Consider the following 22,049-nt stretch of genomic DNA (forward strand, 5'->3'; position numbering starts at 1 on the left):
GTGTGTGTTTGAAATTGATTTCAAATTCTTTATCTGCTCCTCAAAGTTTGCAGATTTCAAGACTGAGCTAGTAAAATGATACTTAAAGTAACAAAGTTATTCTGTGAACAAAAGAGATTTCAACCACATTATAGGTATAAATTATAACTAGGAATTTCTTGATTACATACTTCTTATATACTTCTTATTAAATATATTCTTAGTCCAGTAACTTCGGTAAAACATTCAAGCTCAAAGTTAAACATTTGCTTTGTTGAAATATGATTGTAGTATATCAGATCCATCCTCCACTAATTGTGAATGTAACAGTGCTATTGTATGTAGTGGATTTTTGTTCTGCTTTATTGCATAATAACGGTAATTTCTTTACCACCAGGTAAAGAACATCTTGCTGGCTGCCTGGGAATTACTCCTCTTCAAGCCAGCCAATTTATAGAGAGCTTTATGCAAAAATACAAGAAAGTACATGAATTTACAAAGAAAACGATTGAACAATGCCGAAATAAAGGTAATCCAAAGTCTGTAAGCATATTTTTGTATACTGATCAGCACTGTGTGACAGTGGTGAAGACAAAGATTCAGCTTGACCCAAATTCAGATAGTTACAGGACGAGAAAAAAGATGGAATATAATTTCTTGATGAATCAGGTTTTTTTCTTTTTTAAACTTAAGAGGAGCTGGTTAAACCTGTCTGCCTTTTCTCAGAAAGATGCTAACAGAATAAGACATCTGTTCTCAGAGTGAACCCTACTTAATGTCAAGTTACACTGCATCATTTTGAAATATAATGTACTCCAACACAAAAAAGCCCAAGGAATCTTTTACTTAATAAATATGCTACATGGCTCCTGGACTGTGGAAGCTCAGCCATTTAGTCAAAGGACCAATTTACAGAGCCAATTTTTTTTAATGTATTTTTTTCTTTGCGTCAGTCAGACTTTATGTTCCTGAAGTTCAGGTGGTATCTGTGATGACAGATGTGTGCAGAGTGCTTCCTGGAGCCAGCAGCTGCAAACTGTTCTTGCATCAAATTTGTTGCTAGCCTACATATTCATTTATATTTAGTGAATCCTAGGAGTGCAGTAATTTGAGGAGAGAAAATATAGCTGCTTGAAATATTGCCTTTTAAAAGCTAATTAGCAGAACTGTCAAAATTGATTTATTTTGTTTCTTAATAGGGTGTACAGTACTAAGACATTTTGTAGAAATAAGTAGTAAATTTGCAATGTAATATTACCCATCACTGTATGGGTGAGCGTCATGACAGAAACATGTAACTGACTTCCAGTCATGAAAATGGGTAGTATTCCTTTTTTGTACTTTGTAGGGCTTAAAAATCTACTTGAAGCATGAACTGTCATTGAGTCACGCAGTTGCATTCCTTTGTTCATTAATATTACTAAAGAAAAGTGAAGTTACTGAAAATCTATTTTTAGCTATAATTAAGCCCAACGTAACATATCTAGCAAAATATTACACATTTATTATATATTTTTCATCTATTTAAAATAACATAGCATTCTTTTCTTAAAGGTGAATGAATTTCAATAACCAGACTTCTGCAGTAAAGAATCTGGTTTATGAGTTTAGTAGACAAGCGTGTCATAACTAATGTCCTTGATTGTCATCGAAACACGCTTGTCTAATTAGTACTTACTCCTCCTCTCACTCCCATTTATCAACCATTTTTTTAACCATTAATGGCAGAAGAACAATCTGATTTGGTTGTACAAGCTCAAAAAATCTGCAGCAGGTCAACATAATTTAATATTTTTTCTTGTTAATCCACCTCAGATTCCAACTTTCCAACAAAAACATTCCAACCTAGTGAGCTCATTATAAGGTAACTTGTCCTTACTTAACTGCAGTTCAAAGGTGAACAGCACCCACCTGACTAATATTATTTAGGTGTTATGAATGCCTGATACTCTGTGTAGATATGATAAGCATACAAATAATACTAATTTGTGATTAAGATATATTTGTTAGTGTATTAGTATGTTTTATTATATTGTTGGTTTTTCATGAAATTATCAACATATTAAAAAGACTACCTTAAGACCTCATTCAAATATGTGTTTGCAGATTAATCTTTGACCACAGAAGCATACTCTGCCACTATTACATGAAAGATGGTATTTGTTTGGGGATGCTAATCAGCTATGAGTACCGCAAGGGTGATTCTGTTGTGGAGACACACCACACAGGAATAAGGATATTACAGTAAATCTATTTTTCCCTGAGAATCCTTTATTTCAAGAATTCCATCTTTAGATACTGTTCTTCATGGAAAATCTTAGTTAAATTGAGAAGACTGATTTGCCAAAGAATATCCTAACCTCCAGATAATTCATCTCCTTATCCCAAAACTGGTGCTTTTAGTATCAGCACTCCTGGAAATACACTAATTCACAGAAAGCTGCATTAATTCAGCAGAACCATCTTCATCCCCTGCACATAAGTCTGGGTATGTGTTGTCCATAGTAAGGTCATAACTTTGTGTTTGAAGAGGTATCCTTACCACATGGTTGCCAAAGAGGAGACGAAACTCCAGCAGTCTGAACTTCCATGGTATCTAATGACAATTCATGGATAGTCAAGATGATCAGAAGTATAATGGAAGATTTTATAAAGTTATATTTTTAACATGGATGCTTTTTCATTTTTCTTAAAATAAGAAGTTTAGTTTTGAAGATAAGCTGAGATAAGGTTTTGTGTGTGTTATTTTGACAAGACGATCCTCACATCTCTTCCTCTTTCAACTCCTCTCACTTGCTCTCCAGAATAGTTGTTTTGGCAAAATACATCATTAGGCATAACATAAAGTATTAACTGTGTTTTCATGTGTTTCTTTTAAACCGAACCCCCCCATCACACTAGAGTTAAGGAAGTTTGGCTGTGAAAGGGACACAAAAATACCACATAAAGAAAATGGGAAAAAAATTATAACTTTGGGTTTTTTTCCCCCAAAAATATTTGATAATTTTGAGAGATATTCATTAATGATTTAATTACTCTACAAATTGATTTTTCTTTGCTATTCCCAAGTAAACTATTCATTGCATGGAAAGCTCTAATTATGGCTGCTAATAGATAGCTAATTCTGCTAGGTATTTATAGTTTCATCTCCCACAGAGAGAGTTTGCTGGTATATCAGTAGACATTCCTAATAAAAGTACAGCTTTAATGAACAGAAGTTTTCCTTGTGTAACATGTACCAGTTCTCTGAATGAAATAATTCTTGGTCCAAAAATACAATAAGCATTTACAGTTTAAATGAGAGAAGCTCTGACTATTTTCAGAGCGCAAAATATTAAATTGACTCAGGCAGCACATAATTGTAAAAATCTATATTATCTTCAGAAAGAATTTTTGACATTTAATTTTAATCACTCTAAGAATACTAATTTGTATTTAAATCCTACAAGGTTATGTGGTTTCCATAATGGGACATAAAAGACCACTGGCTAATATCAATGCACAGGATTACAAACTACGCACTCAAGCGGAGAGGCAGGCTGTCAATTTTGTTGTTCAAGGTAAAATACTGCATGCCTACCTTCCTACTTACCTACCTATCTCTTTATGTCTGTTTGGCTTTAGTGGACACAACTCTGATAATCTCAAAATGAATGAATATTCTAGTAGTCTACTAGAGTAGACTCCTGAGGCATGAATTTTACTATAAAAGAGAAGTTTAAATGATGTATTCTATCTATCTTGGATATGGCCAGTGAACACTATCATAATACTAATAACAGTATCAATGTTATACACTATAGTGCTCTGTGTAATTAAATATAGCTACAGATACAAACTATGTGTAGAGAGAATACCTAGAATTCAGTGCTTCAGATGTATTGTCTTAAAACATTTTTCTTTCTGTTTTCTGATACTTTGTTACTTCAAAAGGGTTTCTGTGATTATGCTGCTTACAGATTCTAGGTTTTATTTTTTCAGATAGCTTTAGTTTAAGATATATACAACATTAAAAGAACCATGCATTGTTATTATTTGTTTTGAAACCCAACTCATTCTTTGTAAGGAAGATTCAAACTAAATTCTCTGGAGGGCAAAAAAAAGTGTTTTTTCACAGAAAAACATTGCAAATTTGCCATATAGATTGGAAATGTAAAAATCAGCATGAAGTGCTCAAATGTTAATCTGATGCATTAACATAGTCTGTTTAAATCACTTGGGGCTCAGTCGTGTACAGAATTTAGCCACCTAAAGAAAAAAATAAAAACTGAGCTAGCAGTCCAAGACTGAGATCTCTCCTACCAAGCCACTCCTTTGAAGAATTATTTTTTTAATTGGATGATGCTGACAGGGTTTTTACTAAGTTATATTGGAAGTGTACAATTTATAGGCAAGTAAAAAGTGCTTTCTAGACATGGTGATGGCGTGCTTTTAATGAAGTGATTTTCCTTTTGAAAGGACCATGTGTTTTTTCTTTTTTTTTCCTCTCCAAATATTATTCATTTTAATGTTTCATTTTCAAAATGACTTAAGTATTTATGTCATGTTTGACACTCCTTATAATCAGTAACTGAATTTAAGTATTGTCTCTACAAGGATATGTACAGAGCTAGAATTCTAATACCTACCCTGTTGCTTGAATAATAGTTGTGCTCAAGTCATGGCTGCCTTGCTGTAGTAGGCACTCAACTGTAGAATTTTAAAATAGCTGTATAAAATCTGCAGCAAAGCCTGCACGTTCGTAACACTGGGCGTGCCTGCACAACCTTCTCCAGAGACTTGTGTTCGGTTTACCTGGGTTTCCATCCAGCTGGCCAGCAGCCCTCTCCAGTTGAAGGCACAATGCTTGAGCTAATACAGCGAGTCCTGCTGAGTGTACAGTGTAGCATTAATAAAGCTACACAGCCTTCTGAGCAGCACTTGCTTATGTCCATCTGTCCAAAGAGCTTGGAGGTGAGGCAAAGCTATCAGAGGACTGTCTATGAAACCCTTACTTCTATGTAGCTACAATAAAAAGATTATCATATTTCATTGTCTGTTCAAATAATACTGGAGGCCAAATCTGATGAAAAATAGTGTAACTGTTATTCAAAACATGTAAAATTAGAAGGTGTGATGAAGCATAGATTAAAATGTCTAAAATACTCAGTATTCCCAAATTTTATAAAAAATTTCATTCTAGACTACAACAATCTAACTTCAGGATTTCAGCTATGAGATAATATTTTAAGACTGTAAAAACTTCCTAAATTATGCTAAAACATTTTATCATAGTTAGCGTGCTAAACTGCATTTAATGTATGTGGTTTATAATTATATCTAATAGTCTAATTAATTTAAGCAGTTTGCATTTTTGTTATGGTAGCAGCAACTCATAGCAGAAGACTTCTTCTAATGCATGACACTAGAGAGGCACGCAGAGTTCCAGCTTACAACTGGATTTCCCACAGTTCTTTCACAGTGTTTTTTCTCTTTTTGAATATTTCCCAGTTCAATAGTCTTTACTAATGTACAGCATAATATTCTTCAGTTATAATTCAGCTCTACCTAACTGCATAGAGCAAACCATTTATTTTAATTTTTATTATTTATTGATATTTGTGGCAAAATCCACCAGAAGAATATAATTATTTTCTTTTAAAATATTTAGTGTACCATAAAAATAATATCTCATAAAAAATTAATTTGAGAATTCTTTCATATTTTGTTATTTTACATTGTTTCATGAAGAAGACATATAGAACATATAACATGCTAAATTATAAGTTTATTCTCACAATCACTAAGAAGATATTTCCTGACGTTTGCTGAAACATCCTTTCTTCCTTTTTATATCAATGTGTCCCTTTTTGTGTTGTATTGAATCAGTTTGACACATCATTTGAACAGGAAAGCGAGATAGGTATTAGAGGCTAAATTCGCAATTAGACATAGCCATCTCAATAATCAGCTGTGGATCTGCACTTGGTATAGTTAATGAGTAAAACAGCCTCAGTGTGGGATTCAAAGGAGGCAGTTTGTCATAGAAAACCATGAAGAAGGAAGAGGCATTAAGTCTAGCTTCTCGATCTCTTAGATATTCTCTCTTAGCCAAAAGGATCAACCATGTCCCAGGGTGCATCAAGCACAGCATCGCTAGCTGGTCAAGAGAGGTGATTGTCCCACCCGACGCTGCAGTGGTGCAGCCCCACCTCGAGCACTGGGTGCAGTTTTGGGCGCCTCGATATCAGATGGACACCAAACTATTAGACTGTGTCCAGAGGAGAGCGACCAAGATGGTGAAGGGTCTCAAGGGCAAGACTTAGGAGGAGCAGCTGAGGTCACTTGGCTTGTTCAGCTTGGAGAAGAGAAGGCTGAGGGGTGACCTCATCGCAGTCTACAGCTTCCTCAAGGTGGGCGGCAGACGAGGAGGTGCTGATCTCCTCTCTGGTGACCAGCGATAGGATACGAGGGGATGGAATGAAGCTGCATCAGGGGAAGTTCAGATTGGACATTAGGAAAAGGTTCTTCACTGGGAGGGGTAGTCGGTCACAGGAAGAGGCTCCCCAGGGAAGCGGTCAAGGCACCAAGCCTGTCAGAGTTCAAGGAGCATCTGGATGACGCTCTTAGTCATATGGTTTAGTTTTAGGTAGTGCTGCGAGGAGCAGGGAGTTGGACTTGGGGATCCGTGTGGGTCCCTTCCGACTTGAGATATTCTGTGATTCTGTGATTCCATGATTCTGTGGTTATCTCCCAGCAGAGTACCCTTACCATTTGCCTACCTGGCTGTTCTTTATCCCTCCTGTGCAAGTTGAACCATTTGGAAGAAAGAATGGGAGTGTGAAAAGGAAGATGTCTACCCTCTAGTACATTTAGGATATCTGATGGCACAAGGAGGATTATGGCTTCCAATCCATACTTAAAGGATTGTTTCTGTATTTTATCTGATAAATCTTTATGTAAAATGTATTAAACCCCTGTTGCGTGGTTCAGAACAGACCCCTTCACCAAACTGCAGGCCTGGAGAATCTTTCTGCCTCTTGATCACCAGAAACACGTAATCTATTATGTAACATGACACTGTTTTATGCACCACTGCTCTTAACGCTGTAATGTAATGAATATACATTACAAACACATGGAAATATGAAAAAGCATAAAATTAACTTTCCAAATGAAAATGTAGTGCTGAAACAATGTTTTAACCTTTTGTGACATTAAATTTTAATTGATTTATAGGTAAATTTTAATTCCAATTTAGTGTTAGATAATTTCAGACATTTTTTATAAAAAGCAATTTTTCAACTCATGGCCATGACTGACAAATTCACCTTTAATTACCACATAATTTCATATTATTATTTTCTGGTTTTAATTAACATGTAATTATTTAGTTTGTTATTTATTAGTCTTATGATCTGTTTCACATATTACATGAATTGAATCTGCCAGTTTTGCAAATTCTTATAATTCAGAATCTTCAGATGTTTTCCATTCCTATGCTATAGTTCCAAGAAGAACATTTTCCTTCTGCATGCTTTAAATTAAAAGCAGATCACTTTCTTTCATAGGATCTGCAGCAGATCTTTGTAAAATGGCTATGGTGGAGATTTTTACCTCTGTTGTCATTTCTCCGACTTTGACAGCCAGGTTAGTAATGAATGACTGCAAAACTGTTTGATTTTAAAACAAAAGTAGTTGAAATGAATGTGTTTCTGGCATTTTAAGCAGCTGTAGAAATATCATGTATGCCTCTGCATCTTTTAACAAGCAAGGACTTGTGGGATGGTTTTATACATTCAAAGTTATATCTTTGTGCTTAAATGGTTGGATCTGTAAATCCATCCCAAGGCGATGAAGTGCCCTGGGGCCATTTAAACTCAGTCAGATCTAGTTCAGTGGTAGTTCCGCGTCTTTGAAATCAAGCCTGCTGATCATATCCTTCCTGTATTTTGAGTGTATTGTACAATGGGAATTGAACATTCAATGGGCTGGGAAAAAAACAGGAATCAGGAAACCAGTGGTCAAGCAAAATAAATGAACATTTTTTATTCTTGTATAGATGGCTTTCCTTTGCTAAAGAAAAGCTAGGTCATCATGATTCTCTTCTGTTGTGACTGCTCATAGTTGGTTAGGAGATCACAGAATGTCCTCAAGATTTTTACACCACTAGCAGAAATAATCAAGTCTGCTTTTCCTGTAATAAAGGATGGAGAGGATGGTGCAGAGAGTCAGTGAGCATTATTAATTGCTGCAACAGAAAGATACTTTGAAGGCAAACATGCAGAAAAAACCCCCAAACAAATGGAATCTCATCTTTTGTAATGCTGTAGTAAACAATCCAGTAGAACATGAGTTTTTGCGGTAGAAGTTCAGATAAAAGCAGAGATAGCAGGTAGTGCAGAACATCAGTGTTTCTGTTGTCATCCAGAAGGGGAAATCATAAAAACTTAGCTGTAGCAATCATATATTAAGAACTTCAGTGGGAGTTTAGGTCAGTAAAAAGTAACAGGGTTTGGCCTTCCACACATATTTTGCAATTATGTGTAATATCTAACCCTATAAATACTGTGTGTTTGTGTGTGTATCATTTACACACAGCAGTGTTATTTGATCAATGTTTCAAAATGTAATTTCTAATTACAAATATAAATTGCATGTGTTGAATTCAAAGGTAGAGTCACTCCTATGCCAAAAATAAAACTTGTTCTGAGTAACACTCTCAAGTGTTCTTGCAACTTTTTGAGCAAAATACCATTGAACTATTACCGAAAAAGAAACAATAAGTGGCCTTCTAGTGCAAATCTGAAATGGGATATGGTTCTTTGGTGGAGATACTGCGTGTGTCCAGACAATGATACATTTATGTATTAAACGTTGGATGATGGACTATAACATATTGCATTGTACATTTTGGGGCAGATTCTCTGTGCTGATTATAATTCTTTCTGCTGCCTGAGTTGTACAAAGGTACTAGAATCTGGCAGCTGTGGCCTGGTTGATAATTTCTGTAGCAGGCGTAATTTTGAGTTGGATTAGCAATAGAGCAGCTGCCTTCTGGGACAAGCAGCCAACAGTCTTTAATGGAGGAGGCAAGTGGAGGTGGTGAGAGGGCAAAGGACATACTCCCTTCTGCAGTTCCTATGTAGCATGCAGATTTTTAGGTTCAATAACTACCTGTTTGTTGTAATTCTGAGTAAACCAAAGCTTTTTGTGACTAATGCTGTGTCTGATAAAGCTCGTGAATATTTTCTTCTCTCAACAGAAAATTTTATTTGGGTTGTCCTTTCTCAAAACTATTTGTTTCAAAGAAGTAGTGTCACCAAATGGCTAAGAAGGTAACAGACAAGGGGAAATATTGATTTACATGTTGAATTCCCTTGTGCTGTGGAAGCATAGGGAAATGGCTACACCAGACAACAGAAAAGTATCACTGCCTATCCTTCTTATTCTTGTCATAAATGTCACAGCTGGGAGAGACCAAGACTGCAAGGGCATCTAAAAGAGACAGACTGTTTTAAATTGGAATTTTGAACTCCTGCCAGCCATTAACAACTGGATGGCTTTGCTGAAGTAGAGCCTTTTAATAGTCACTAATGGCTCCTTGCTGTAATATTTAGTAGGTACTTACAAGCCAGGCTTGTCAGAAAAGCACAATCAATGCCTTTATAAATTCTGTGAACACTCACCTGGTTGGATGGTGGCATTTGAAAGCATCACTGTCGTCTTGCCAAAAGAGTACAGGACTGAAACTTGAAAATTTGGGTTTCCACTTGTCTGTCAGGTGACATTCAGTTACTTGTTTTTTCAGTGGTCTGTTTCTTGATTTTCTTAGCAGTCAGATCAGGATAATGATCCTAACATCCTTTGTAAAGTGCTTCGAAAATATTGTTAAAAGGAAGTGTATACATAATTGGTGCTGTTGTAACAGTAGGAATGCACAGTAGCTCTTCCAAAATGAGAAATATAATCAATCTCCTATTATCATCACATCAGATCATATTCATTCCAAACATAGCACACTACTATCTTTTCTTCTATCTTCACCCACTTGTAGGTATTTTTTTTTCTCTATCAGAACTTTGGAAATGGGGTTTTCACTTTGAACAGCATATCAAAGAGAAGTATCTTTTATATATGCTTTAGAAGTGAATATGAACTCACTTTTACATTGGGGGACAGTATCCTATTAGGCATAGCCAAGTAGGGGCTAACACTTAACATTTTGTCTTCCTTACCTTGGAAATGAAAAAAAAAAAAAAAAAAGTTAATTCTAGATAAGGTCTTACATTTTTTAGTGTTAGTTTGCAGGTATGTTTGCAGACTTCTCCAGTGACAGCACTGTATTCATTTTTCACACGTTGTAAGCTGTTCAGCTGTGAGCAAACTCTGACCCAACAGTATGAAACTTCATTTTTGTAGGACTAGTAGTCAGTAGATTCTCAGTTATTGTTTGCACATATGATACTTCATTTGGAAGTCAGGGAAAGGTAATCAAGTTACATTTTCATGATGCTTCATCAGAGAGGCCCTCTTGATGAAACAGTATATTCCACTGTGAATGATCAATGGCTGTTCTATCAAGTAGCAGTCTCATTTTTCTCCTTGTGTTTCTTCATCTTTTAATTCAAATGCCAGCCTAGCAAATTATGCTGTTGACAATAAAAAGTCAATCAGTTACTGGGAAATAATTTTACAGAAATGGGGAAAAGTAGCATTAAATGCAATAAGTATGATAAAGAACTGATATTAGTATGGGTTAACTACTGGCATCAGTGTTAACATCTCTGCATTTTGTGTGGCACTGAGGAGTAATCAAAATGGTTTCTTCAGACTTCTTCCATATTACCTAGGTCTTTTTTAAGATGCTGTTCTGCTGCTGCTGGCCAAGTTGCTTACTGAAAATGTGCTGCTGACATAAATTATTCAAGTGCCAGCTTTTACCTGTCTCATACAATTCACAGAACCTCCACACAATGTTTCCTGCAGGCAGATGATAGCAAAGAAACCTCTGAAGTGAGATCAAGGCATACAGTAGCAGCTGAAAGAAAGATTTATGGAATTCATGAGAGTAGAAAGGTACTTGGTGAACTCAGATGGACAGCTGTAGTTATTTTCAGTGTTTCAAACATCATTGCAGTGGCAAGACACATGAAACTTGGTGAGAAAGAAGGATGCTGGCAAATTGTGGAAGAATTGCTGCCTATAGCAATTCTTGTAAAAATTATGACTTTGTAACCTGAAGATGCACTGATGTTACCCAAAGTCTACCTGGTGCTACATGGACTTCTCGGAAAGTCTTTAAAGATGATAATATCCCAACAACATGCAAATTAAATTTAACAAGTCTACAGAACTATTGAGTAATTTGATGTGAGTCCAGCAATTCTGCTTTCTCACCAATTTATTGTTCCTTCAGCTCTGGACCTGTGCCACAAACACACAGCTTTATTTCTCAGCATGTCCGGAACCCAGTTAAAGAGACAGGTTCAGCAACAGGCCAGATATAAATGAATGATCCGAAAAGGAGGAGCCACCAGCAAATAAAAGGAAAAGGCATGATCTTATTTTCTTGATCCCAGCTCCTTTTCAACAGCAGTGGATGTTCGAGGTTTTGTATGTCCTCCTCAAGGAACAAACATTTTAATCAACCTAATGATTTTCTGAGTTGTTGAACTGTAAATGCAGCTTGCTTCTACACAGATAGCTAAATTAGTTAGAAACAGCCCTAATCATCCCAGGAACAAGCATTGTGTTATGTGACCTGGATTTTTTTCAGATACAAATCATGTGATAAATCACAAATGATTCATTTGTTGGAAGTGGTTTCAGTTTTAGTTAGACACAAGAACCTAGAGGCATTTTCATAAGGTGTGTAGGGATTGAAGCATTAGTACTTTATTGGCTGCTTATTGTTTCTCAGATTCATAAAAAAGGACATACTAATAAAACCAACTTCTTGATTACATCATAGCTTCAACCAAATACATTCAGTAAACTGCTTAGTGCTGCTGCCATGTGTGATGATTTTCTTTATTTCTGGACATAGAACTTAGGTCCCTTTATCTGTTTCCTGAGGAACTAAAGAATTGTTTTTACTCATGTTTCTTCTGTACCAGTTATCCAGAATTTTCAAGTAAATGCTTATTGCTCCGGTACTCTGCCCACACTTTCCCAGTATAGGGTTGCATATCTGCTCTAAAGTATTAACTCTAGCAAGTTTGGCAACTTTATCCTCAGCCTAATACTGGAGAAATAGAATCACAAGGAAAAGATAAAAGCTTTGGATTCTGCTTGAGAGGAAAATAAGATTTTTGTTTCACAGACGTATGCTTTTGTTTCAGTAGAAGGAAACATCCTAGATCATATTGCTATGTCAGAAATGACTGTGACCTCTCCATAGCTGCTGTCCCAGTCCAGTATGTAGCTCTTTGCTTCCCACAGTGACCAAATAAGTTTGTATTTCTAGGCGTGCTGACTTAGAAAAATCATTACTTTCATCAAGTATTGAAAGCAGTATTTTGCATGTATCCACAAGATGGTGAACTATTACCTGAAAACTTTGTGCATAACGAGCCAAATCAAGTCAGAATGATTAATTCTGTATAGAAAGAGCTAAATATATTTCATATGCTTAAATATCACAGCCAAAAAGGACATTCATGATGTAGCAGGTTTTTCAGGGTTCCTTTATGTCAGTCGTTCAACACAAATAAATAATTTTCATTTATAAAAACCTTTGTAGGTCACCTTTTAGATTGGTATGTTTTAAAACACTTTGAGTACATGCAAAAATTCTACTCTCTTTAATTAACCATCTGTTGAGTTTCCTGCTCTTCATGATGTAGCTGCTGAGAAAACAAATTTCACAAGTTAGCTGAATTTTTATAGTTAAAATGTTAAAATGTCAAAATATCCTGGTCTTTATTATGGAAACACTGAAAGAGGTAACTTAAAGTTAATGCGGGTAACATCTATGCAGGCATGATATATTTTAAGCTATAGCTTTTATACTACCACATTAGAAATCCTTATAGATGCAGCTTCAAAAGAAACTTGAAAAATCTACAAAATGTTACAAAATTATCATAGCCTTGTTCCTTAGTTATATGACAACTTAATAGGCATTCTTTCCACTGGAATCTGTGTACTTTTATGGGGAAACTGTGATGCAATTAAATAACAGGTAGTATTAGTAGTATCAGAAAAAAAATAATACAGTTTTAGTGTAAGGAACATAATGATTTCTAAGAGGAATTGGATCCAACATCCATCTGGTCCATTATCACGGAGTGTGGCCAGTAGCAGATGCTTCAGGAAGAAGGTGTAAGATTTGTAGCAGGATAGCCTGTCTGTCTGCAGATTTTCATCTTGTTGTGATTGTGGGGATGAGTCTAAGTTCTGAAACAGAAGATTTAAGATTCTTCCCCCAAAATCATTGTATGTCATCATTTCTAAATGTTCTTGAAATCCATACAAGTGTTTGTTACATGAGCAACCATTCTGGCTTTTTCTGGCAACGTGTTTCATTACATGCCTTTTAAACCATTATTTTATTTTATTCACTATGAATTTATTAAGTATGAAAATTTATCAAATTTTCAAGTCATTAAGTTCTTGGGTTTTAGTTACAGAACATAAACCATCTTTTCTTTTGTTATTTTTTTTTCATATTTCCCCATTTATCTGATTTCAAAATACCTTATTGTTTTTTACAATTTTTTTCTAACCACTTAACAGCTTTTATGCTCTTTTGGGAATTTTTTTAAACTTATCATTATATACAAAGCTTTTAACCATGTACTCTCCTATCTGCAATTTTGAAGTCTCCCATTATGCATTTAGAGGATTCAGATTCAAAATGAATAAATGTGATGTTACTAGTTGGATGATTATTTTATTCATCAAAAAAGGGGATAACATAGGATGACAGACAAGGATATTAATATTTGGGATACAAAATCTGATAGTGTTGTATCAGAAAATGGTATTAATTTCAATGATCAGGGAGATAGTGCTTTTTTAAATAAGAAGAAAACCATATGTGAATAGAAAATGATGGATTTTTTAAAGTATTTCTAGAGTGTTTATTGTGCTACCACGTGATCATTAATACCCTTTTTAAAGTAGTGTGCTTTTAGTAACTTTTTTAATGTTTATACATTTTTTACTGTACCTATATAAAAAGTTAACTATTAACATTGTCTTGTGTTCTTAAGTAATGCATTATATATTATTTTTTTAAGTTTAACTAGAATTTTTACTCAAACAAATAAGCTATGATGGATTTTAAATAACTTATCTTTTTTGCTCCTTCTCCAAAGAGAATCCTTTGGCTTTAGGAAATCTCCTGTTTAGTTATGATTTAATTCTCGGTGTTTCTTCACATTAGAAAGAAAATGTGTAATTTTTCATGGAGGTTTTACATTTGAGTACTCTAGCTCAGAATCAGACAACCTGATGGTGCCACACCTTTTTTTTTTCTGAGATGTGGAGCTAACCAACAGGAAGCATCTTAAACTATTTTAGTCTGGGCTCTCAGCCTGGTTCTTAGTCAGAATAAGGTGCCCTGAATTCCTTATAGAATCATAGAATCAATTAGGTTGGAAAAGACCCTTAAGATCATAGGTCTGTATTATGCATGACAATCGGACCCTCTTATTTAAAGCTTTCCCAGTTACCCAATTTTAAACCTTACTTTAATTTATTTTCTGTTCAAACTCCTGAACCAGGTAGCTCGATGTAGTGTGTGAGCTCCTCTCAGGTATTCTTTGAGCAATATACTTAGCACCTTACAGGTATGGCTTCGCCTGTCTCATTCCCTTCCTTTGTGCTGCCTGTCCTTAGTTAGAGCTCCTGTGGGAGTGTCGGGGGCTATGGTGAGGGAAGCGAGCAGAGACAGCAATTGAGATTGAGGTGAGTTTTGAGGGGTCTGGAACAGGCATGTGGTGGGTCCAGATTGCTTGCTACTAAAAGATGGAGTAAATTAACCAACGGTTAGTCTGTAAGAATTCATTGCTGGTTTATATTTTGCATTATCTTCATGCAGACCGGTCTGGAAAACTAGACCATGTTATGCTTTGGGTGTGTCATTAACAGCAGTAAAAATTTCCCTGGTGATACAAAAATGTACAGAAGGCTGTTCTCTGTCTAACTTCAGGTATCCAATGTAGGTAGCTGTTATAGGAGGTGGTACCCCCACAAAGGCAATGCATAGAGTTGAGGTTTTCCAGATGTCAGTTCGGAACATCTAAGTCAGAGCCTACATTTGTCCCTTGACTATAGAAGGAGCATGAATTTAATTAGATTGAGCATCTCATGGCACATTGTAACAGCCTGAAACACTGCACGTGGCTGTTAAAAAACAGCTTCCAAGAAAGAATACTATGATGATTTTGTCTTTTTTTCCTCTATCCTACACTGGCCTCTTCTACAGGATATTCCTACAATAGAGTCTGCAGCACGTCATGCCACAGCGTTCTCATTTGCAGTTTAGACAAAATGTTGTTTCCTTTAATGGTAAAAAAATACAGTTGCTCACCAATAAGGTAATAGCTGTTTTGTTGAAGTCAGTTCAATAGTGTACTTATTTCTAGGCAACACATTTGAAGCAGTCATGGAAAAACTTGCAATTCTGTACTTTAGAACAGAGAGGTCCAGATCTGGAATATATTGTTTTACAGTAACAAACAAAATCCTCATTTGTTCTTATATTAGACAAACTGGCTTGGTACTGGGAAAAAATATACTATAAGGAGGCAATATGGCCTCATAAATAGAATACTATGAAAGAAAATCTTTATGATAGTTTAATTTGTTTTGGCATATATAAGTCAATAATATAATTATGATATAGTAATGACAACTGGGTGGAACCATTGAAGGCCTGAGAAGTTTAGTCTCTGTGTTGTTTCATAGGAAACTGAATGAATAATGAATGTAGTGTTGAAGAGAATAAAAAATATTTTCTTTTTAAAATTCTATAGTGCAGCATAATAGTTTAAGGATATTGTGTGCTGGGCACACTAAACTGATGTCAAAAGCCACATTCAGACTGGCAATCACAGTAATACTTCTGCATTTGAAGGTGCAGGTTGTAGCAGTATCTCCATTCCACACCACAGACATACTCAGATGCAGGTCATGTTTCTCAGTAAAAAGAAACCATGTGTGTACTCATCAAAAATGGTGCCTAATCTGCAGGCAATCAAGAAAATAGTTAATAAAATATTAGCCTGTAAATCAAAGGCATTCTTATAATCTGTAGAACAACAAAAATACTAGTCTCTGCCTGGTTTGCGGTTTCTAATCTAGTTTACGATACCTTTTAGCAAGAGAGAATGAGAGAAGCTTGCTATTTCAATATTCCTTCAAAGTGAAGATGATTCAGTTAAGCTATTAAGCAAAAGTATAGGGTTTTTTCCAAACTTCTTTCACTCAAGGTATGCAACGGGTGGGTGGGTGCATGCACTGGAACAGTGAAAGCTATGAATTTTGAATGTATAAATTGCTTTGATTTTTTCTTTCATCGGTATTGATGTCAAATTGAACACTTCCTTCTGTGGAACAGCATATTGCATGCAAGTATTATTACTTTAACAATCCTGAAAAAATTCAGGTGGCCTTGTACTGTAAACCTGCGAGAGTAGAACCCGTTAAGTTGGTGTGAGATTGATAAGAAAAAGAGGTAAGAGATCATAACAAAAAATCTAACTTGTTTGATGAACATTAAGGAGGAAATAGGGTATACTATTCCATTTCTTGGAATCAAGCTAGGAGATCAAGTTTAGCATTAATTAAAACTTACGTAATGTCTTTCATTTGAAAAGAGAAGTGTATTAGAAATACTTATTTCTTAGATCTCGCATCTCTGAGATAAATATTCCATTTTCTAATTGAATGTGTATTGCTTAGCAGGAGAGTAGCAGAGCTAGACAGAGAACCAGCAATGCTCAGTTCTAGTTCTGTATTTTAGCAGACAGAATATTGTCCTGAACTTCAAATTAATCACTAGATGTTTAAGATGGGGTAGATGTAATTCTGCAACTCTGTGCAGTTCCTCAGTTAACTGGCAATATAACGGAGCCAATAGGCTGTGCTACTCAGGATGATAAGCATTGAGAAACAGGGTCATTTAGCCCAGATGGAGACCCAAGCTAAAATAGCTATGCTGCTTTCAGTGGATGAACTGGAGCGTGTAGAGTTGTGTCAAGTCTGTATTGTGCTGTCCAGACAGAAATTTTGAGTTCAGTTCACGTTGCTTCCACAGGTTTTCTGACTCACATAAGGTAGCACTGATCTCTGGTCCAACCCTGCTCCTCCTGAACTCAGTTTTACTTTTAGCATGGAGATGAGGTGATCAGCTGATCCAATGCTGAGTGGTTTTGGAAATCCAATTCTTTTTCCTCCATTCTTAAATCCTGATAAATTGATGATAAAATTTTTAGTGTATATTGTAAGTTCTTCTAAGAAAGGACGTTTCCTTACCTTCAAATATTCAGAATATATGGTGCTCTAATCCTGACTGAAGGCATGAGACACTACTCTGGTACAAATAATAACCAGTCTATCACATTTTTATTGCACTGGTTTAATCAATGCAATTATTTTCACTTATTCCATTGATTCACAGTATATTCATATTTAATGTTCACAGTTCTTTCTGATTTATATCTTTTTCCATGTCATTTCAATGATTACGAGGAATCTCTTGCTTTAATTAATTTACTTGCATTGGAAATTACAACTTTTCATGTAACTGTATTCTCTTGCTACAGATGATCCTGGTCTTTTCATCTATTTCTTTTTGTATCCTGTGTCCCAATTTCCTATTAGAAATATGTTAATCTGTTTCACTCTGCTTCTGACTGTGTTGTAAGTGACTAATAATTTAAGATCTATTATTAGAGCTCACCACACTGTTAGTCAATGTCACATTGTAATTTAAGGCAGTGTGAAACTATCTTAGGATATTTTCCTGAAAGCTGTGAGAAGTTATAAGTAGTAACCATATTGATGTTTCAGCCATTTGTAAGGAATTATTTACTTGAATAACTGCTAGGTATTAAGAAAAGTCTAAAATGGACATTTAATTTAAATGTTATGTACAAATTGCAAAGCAATTTGGAAATAGGTGGTACAGTTTCATGACTTAGACTCCCAGCTACAATAATTAAAGAAGTAATAAAATAAACCTAGTAGGAATACAGTCTAATCAGATATGCAGTATTTTTTCTTCCTGAGTGAGAACTACACTCAGGGATTATATGTGCTAGATTATTCTGCCGTGGACTTGATTCATTCAAATATATTTATTATTTCCTTTGTGAAAGTACTTTTGCACCCAAACCATCAATTTAGGGTCCTATTCTGTAAGCGCTGAACAGTTAAGTCACAGTCCATATGCAAGAGACCTATCAATACAGAACTAATACAGACAAAGAGAAAAATAAAGCAGCAGTATAAACTCATTACAAAACAGCTCTAACTGAAGAACTCAGGTACATGTAGTTGCATGGCTTTCAAGATGTTACTGCTTTCAGCTGTACACTCTGTCCCTGTGAAGGCAACTGTCCTGATAGCAGAGGCAACAGATCAGGTTGTGTGTCTGTGCCTACATTTTCATTCTTCAAACCACTTGTTTGTCAGCATGAGGACACCTACTTTGCACTTAAGCGAAAAGATTATTTTCTGGAAAGGGCTCAAGTCACTGGCCAACTAAGAGTGAATATTGGTATACCGGTGAGCCAACTGCTCTTACTATTGACCTAATTTGCGTTAGTAAAACTGCCCATTTGCAACCACATTTATTCTGGCTCAACTTGAAAAAAACAAGCTATATTAACAAAACATAGCCTGTCTCTATAATTTCTTGCAATTTTCTGCAAATTACGTTGGTTTTAAGTAATGCCTTGTCACGTCATCAAATCCTTGAATGACATTTATAAGCTAGCAAGCACAGTTTGGGTTTACAATCATGGCCTTTATGTTTTCAGAATACGTGGAGTGGCAATCCTTTTAACTCCATTAATGATTTTTTCATTTTCTTAGGATGTTTATTTTCACTTTAACATATCCATTGTACATGTGACCCTTAGCTGATGATATGAATGGAAAGCACTGTTAGAAATTTCTTGCGTTTGTTATCTAAAGTCTCTGAAATTTTTCAGGTTAATTGCCCAGATTCATGATGAGTTGTTGTTTGAAGTAGAAGATTCTCAAATCCAGGAATTTTCAGGTAAATACAATCTCTCTTGCTCTTTCTCCCCTACCCCCTTTTTTTCCCCTATAACGTGTCATTTCTCAGAGGATAAAGAATTAATGTAACAGGAAGAAGCACATTGATTCTCATGATTAAGAAAATGTATACTAAGCAGATTTTTCTGAATGTTTTCCACCACTGGCTCTTATGTAGATAAAATGTGATATACTCCTCATCTGGAGTTGATCAACATGCTTATTTGTATTTAGTTTTCTCATCAAGATTCCCTCATCCCATGTGTGAATCCTGTAAAGCTAAATAGTAATACTTTCTCCAAGGTTTCAAAGGGTTTTAGAAGGAAATCAGCTTAAAAAGAATGGCTTGGAAAGTAACTTCCTAAATACTTATGACTTACATAAAGTATGAAATTCTTAATGTAAGAATACAATGTACTGTAATTTCCAAGTTAGTTTACTGCTTTTTTTTATATTAAGAAAACTTTATGATGGGACTTTCAAGGTTAAGGGTTAGTAGAAGTTTCTGCCTACGTCTTTATCCTCTCATCTGGCTTACTTCCAGACATTATTTCCTAAGCCAGAGTTTGTCTCAGCATCTGGTACAAATTTAGCTAGCAAAGGAGGGCACATAGGAGGCTGTTGGGTCTCTTCTCCAGTAAGTAGTGGATTTATTCCTGTAGGCACCAAACATTTATTCACAAACTTTGGTCTAGTTTGAAGGTCAACAATACCTTTGGCTAAAACAATTAGAATAATTTTGCAAATATTTTAAATGAACCAATACAAGAAATGTCTTCCATTATAACCTAAACATCTAAGAAAAAATTAATTTCACCTCCCTGTGTTGCGTTCATTTAAACAGTATAATTTGCCATATTAGTCTCATTTCATCACTGATCCCTCTTGTGAGTATTAGTTCATAATGAGAACATTAAACCTCCATCTAATCAAAACAAAGAACCTGGGAAATATTTAAGTTCAATGTATTAGGGGCATTGTAATGAATTAGGTTAATATATTAACATTTGACCTCTAAATACAGGAGTTCAAATCTGGTTTAAATTTTAAAAGCACCATGCAATTTATCAGAGATTGCAGCATCTACTCAGAAAAGGCCAATGTCTAAGAGTGCCATAGTTTCAGAGTTAGAAAGTGTAGTATATTGAATGAAATCTGTAAGACAGCATAGAAGGATTTTTATTATCTTATTTTACATCAATTTGCATTAAGTATAGAGCTAATATTCTACCCAAAAGACAAAAATTATTCATGGTTGTTTATACATATAGAAAATCACAGCTTCTACCCTCATCGGGTCAAATTCTGATCTCCGTTACTAGTATGAATTTGTAGTAAATTTAGCAAAATCAATACTTTTCCAGTATAACAGAAAAAACCTCTAGCCATCGTATGAATAATAGCAATAAATTATCCCACTAGAGAAACATGATGACTAGAGGCTTTTTTCTGAAAACACAAAGAGTCCAATTCAAATACTCAAGATGTGTCTGCTCTACACACCACAGTGTAACTAGTTCGTGTATCTCCATGTCTAGCTGCAGTGTGTAGAACAAACATACCTGTAAATTCCTTGTTCTGCTCCAAAGCTATCACCATGTAATTGAAGTTGCTAAGATGACCTTTAGGAGATGGACCTGGGCAGTCTAGAGGTCTGAGGTACCTTGGAAATTGTCATTGCACTTAACATAGGCTGCCAAGCTTCAGTGTTCAAGATGGAAGTTTGTTTCATTCCGCTAATCGAGGACTGATTTTTAGGTTTGTCTCTACTTTGCCCTAAGAGGCAAAGAAAAGAAGAAAATTCTGCTTTGCAGTAACTTTCAGATATACTGGCTTACCACAAAACAGAAGAGTGATAAAATGTATTTTCCTTAACACTAAAGATCAACCTAAGACATCCGTTTCCTTCTTCATTTCTTCATTCATTCATTTTCTTCCCCTTTATTCATCACTGGTGAGGCCACACCGGGAGTGCTGCATCCAGTTCTGGGCTCCCCAGTACAAGACAGACACGGGCAGACTGGAGAAAGTCCAACAAAGTACCACAAAGATGATGAAGGGACTGGAGCATTTCCCCTGTGAGGAAAGGCTGAGCGAGCTGGGACTGTTCAGCCTGGAGAAGAGAAGGCTCGGCGGGATTGTCTTAATGTATATACATACCTGAAGGAAGGGGGCATAGAGGATGGAGCCAGGATATTTCCAGTGGTGCCCAGTGACAGGCCCAGAGGCATAGGCACAAAATGAAACACAGGAGGTTCCCTCTGAACATCGGGAAACACTTTTTTACTGTGAGGGTGACCGAGCACTGGCACAGGTTGACCAGAGAGGTTGTGGCGTCTCCATCCTCGGAGATATTCAAATGCCGTCTGGACACGGTCCTGGGCATCTGGCTCTGGATGTCCCTGCTTGAGCAGGGGGGCTGGACCAGATGACCTCCAGAGGTTCCTTCCAACCTCAGCCATTCTGTGATTCTGTGTTTTGCAAATAGTTTTACTACTGGTAAAAGAACTAATCCAAGTTGTCTTAAAAGTGACTGAAGCTGGCTCTTCCTTCAGTGTCATTAGCGAGGATTTTGCTTGACCTGAATAGGCAGAGAAAGGGTGCATGTGCACTAGTATCTAACTTCCAGTCAGAAGTATGATGATGAAGCACATCTCCCTATTGTCCCCAGTCCATGGTGTGAGCCGTTTTGGTTCACATCACAGAGCAGTCTGAGAGCGGTTGACCTAGATTCCTTTCAGATGAAACTAAATAGGAAGACTGTTTTCTCCTAATCTTTTCCAATTATTTCAGGAGCTGCTAACTAAGATAACAAATTAGGTATGTGAGTTTTAAACAAAAGAATGAGTGTCAGT

The 22,049-nt window shown here is 35.9% G+C and overlaps 1 protein-coding gene across 1 annotated transcript in view; it reads left to right on the top strand.

The window, feature by feature from the left end:
- The window catches only part of POLN (DNA polymerase nu), a 106,745-nt gene that overhangs the window by 74,451 nt on the left and 10,245 nt on the right, over window positions 1-22,049 (top strand). The window contains exons 19-22 of the mRNA XM_069795280.1: window positions 377-508; window positions 3,429-3,539; window positions 7,530-7,608; window positions 19,128-19,195. Coding sequence (XP_069651381.1) covers window positions 377-508; window positions 3,429-3,539; window positions 7,530-7,608; window positions 19,128-19,195 — 390 coding nt within the window. The remainder of the gene's footprint in view (window positions 1-376; window positions 509-3,428; window positions 3,540-7,529; window positions 7,609-19,127; window positions 19,196-22,049) is intronic.

The sequence above is a fragment of the Haliaeetus albicilla genome, chromosome 1 (assembly GCF_947461875.1).
Source record: "Haliaeetus albicilla chromosome 1, bHalAlb1.1, whole genome shotgun sequence".
NCBI lineage: Eukaryota > Metazoa > Chordata > Aves > Accipitriformes > Accipitridae > Haliaeetus > Haliaeetus albicilla.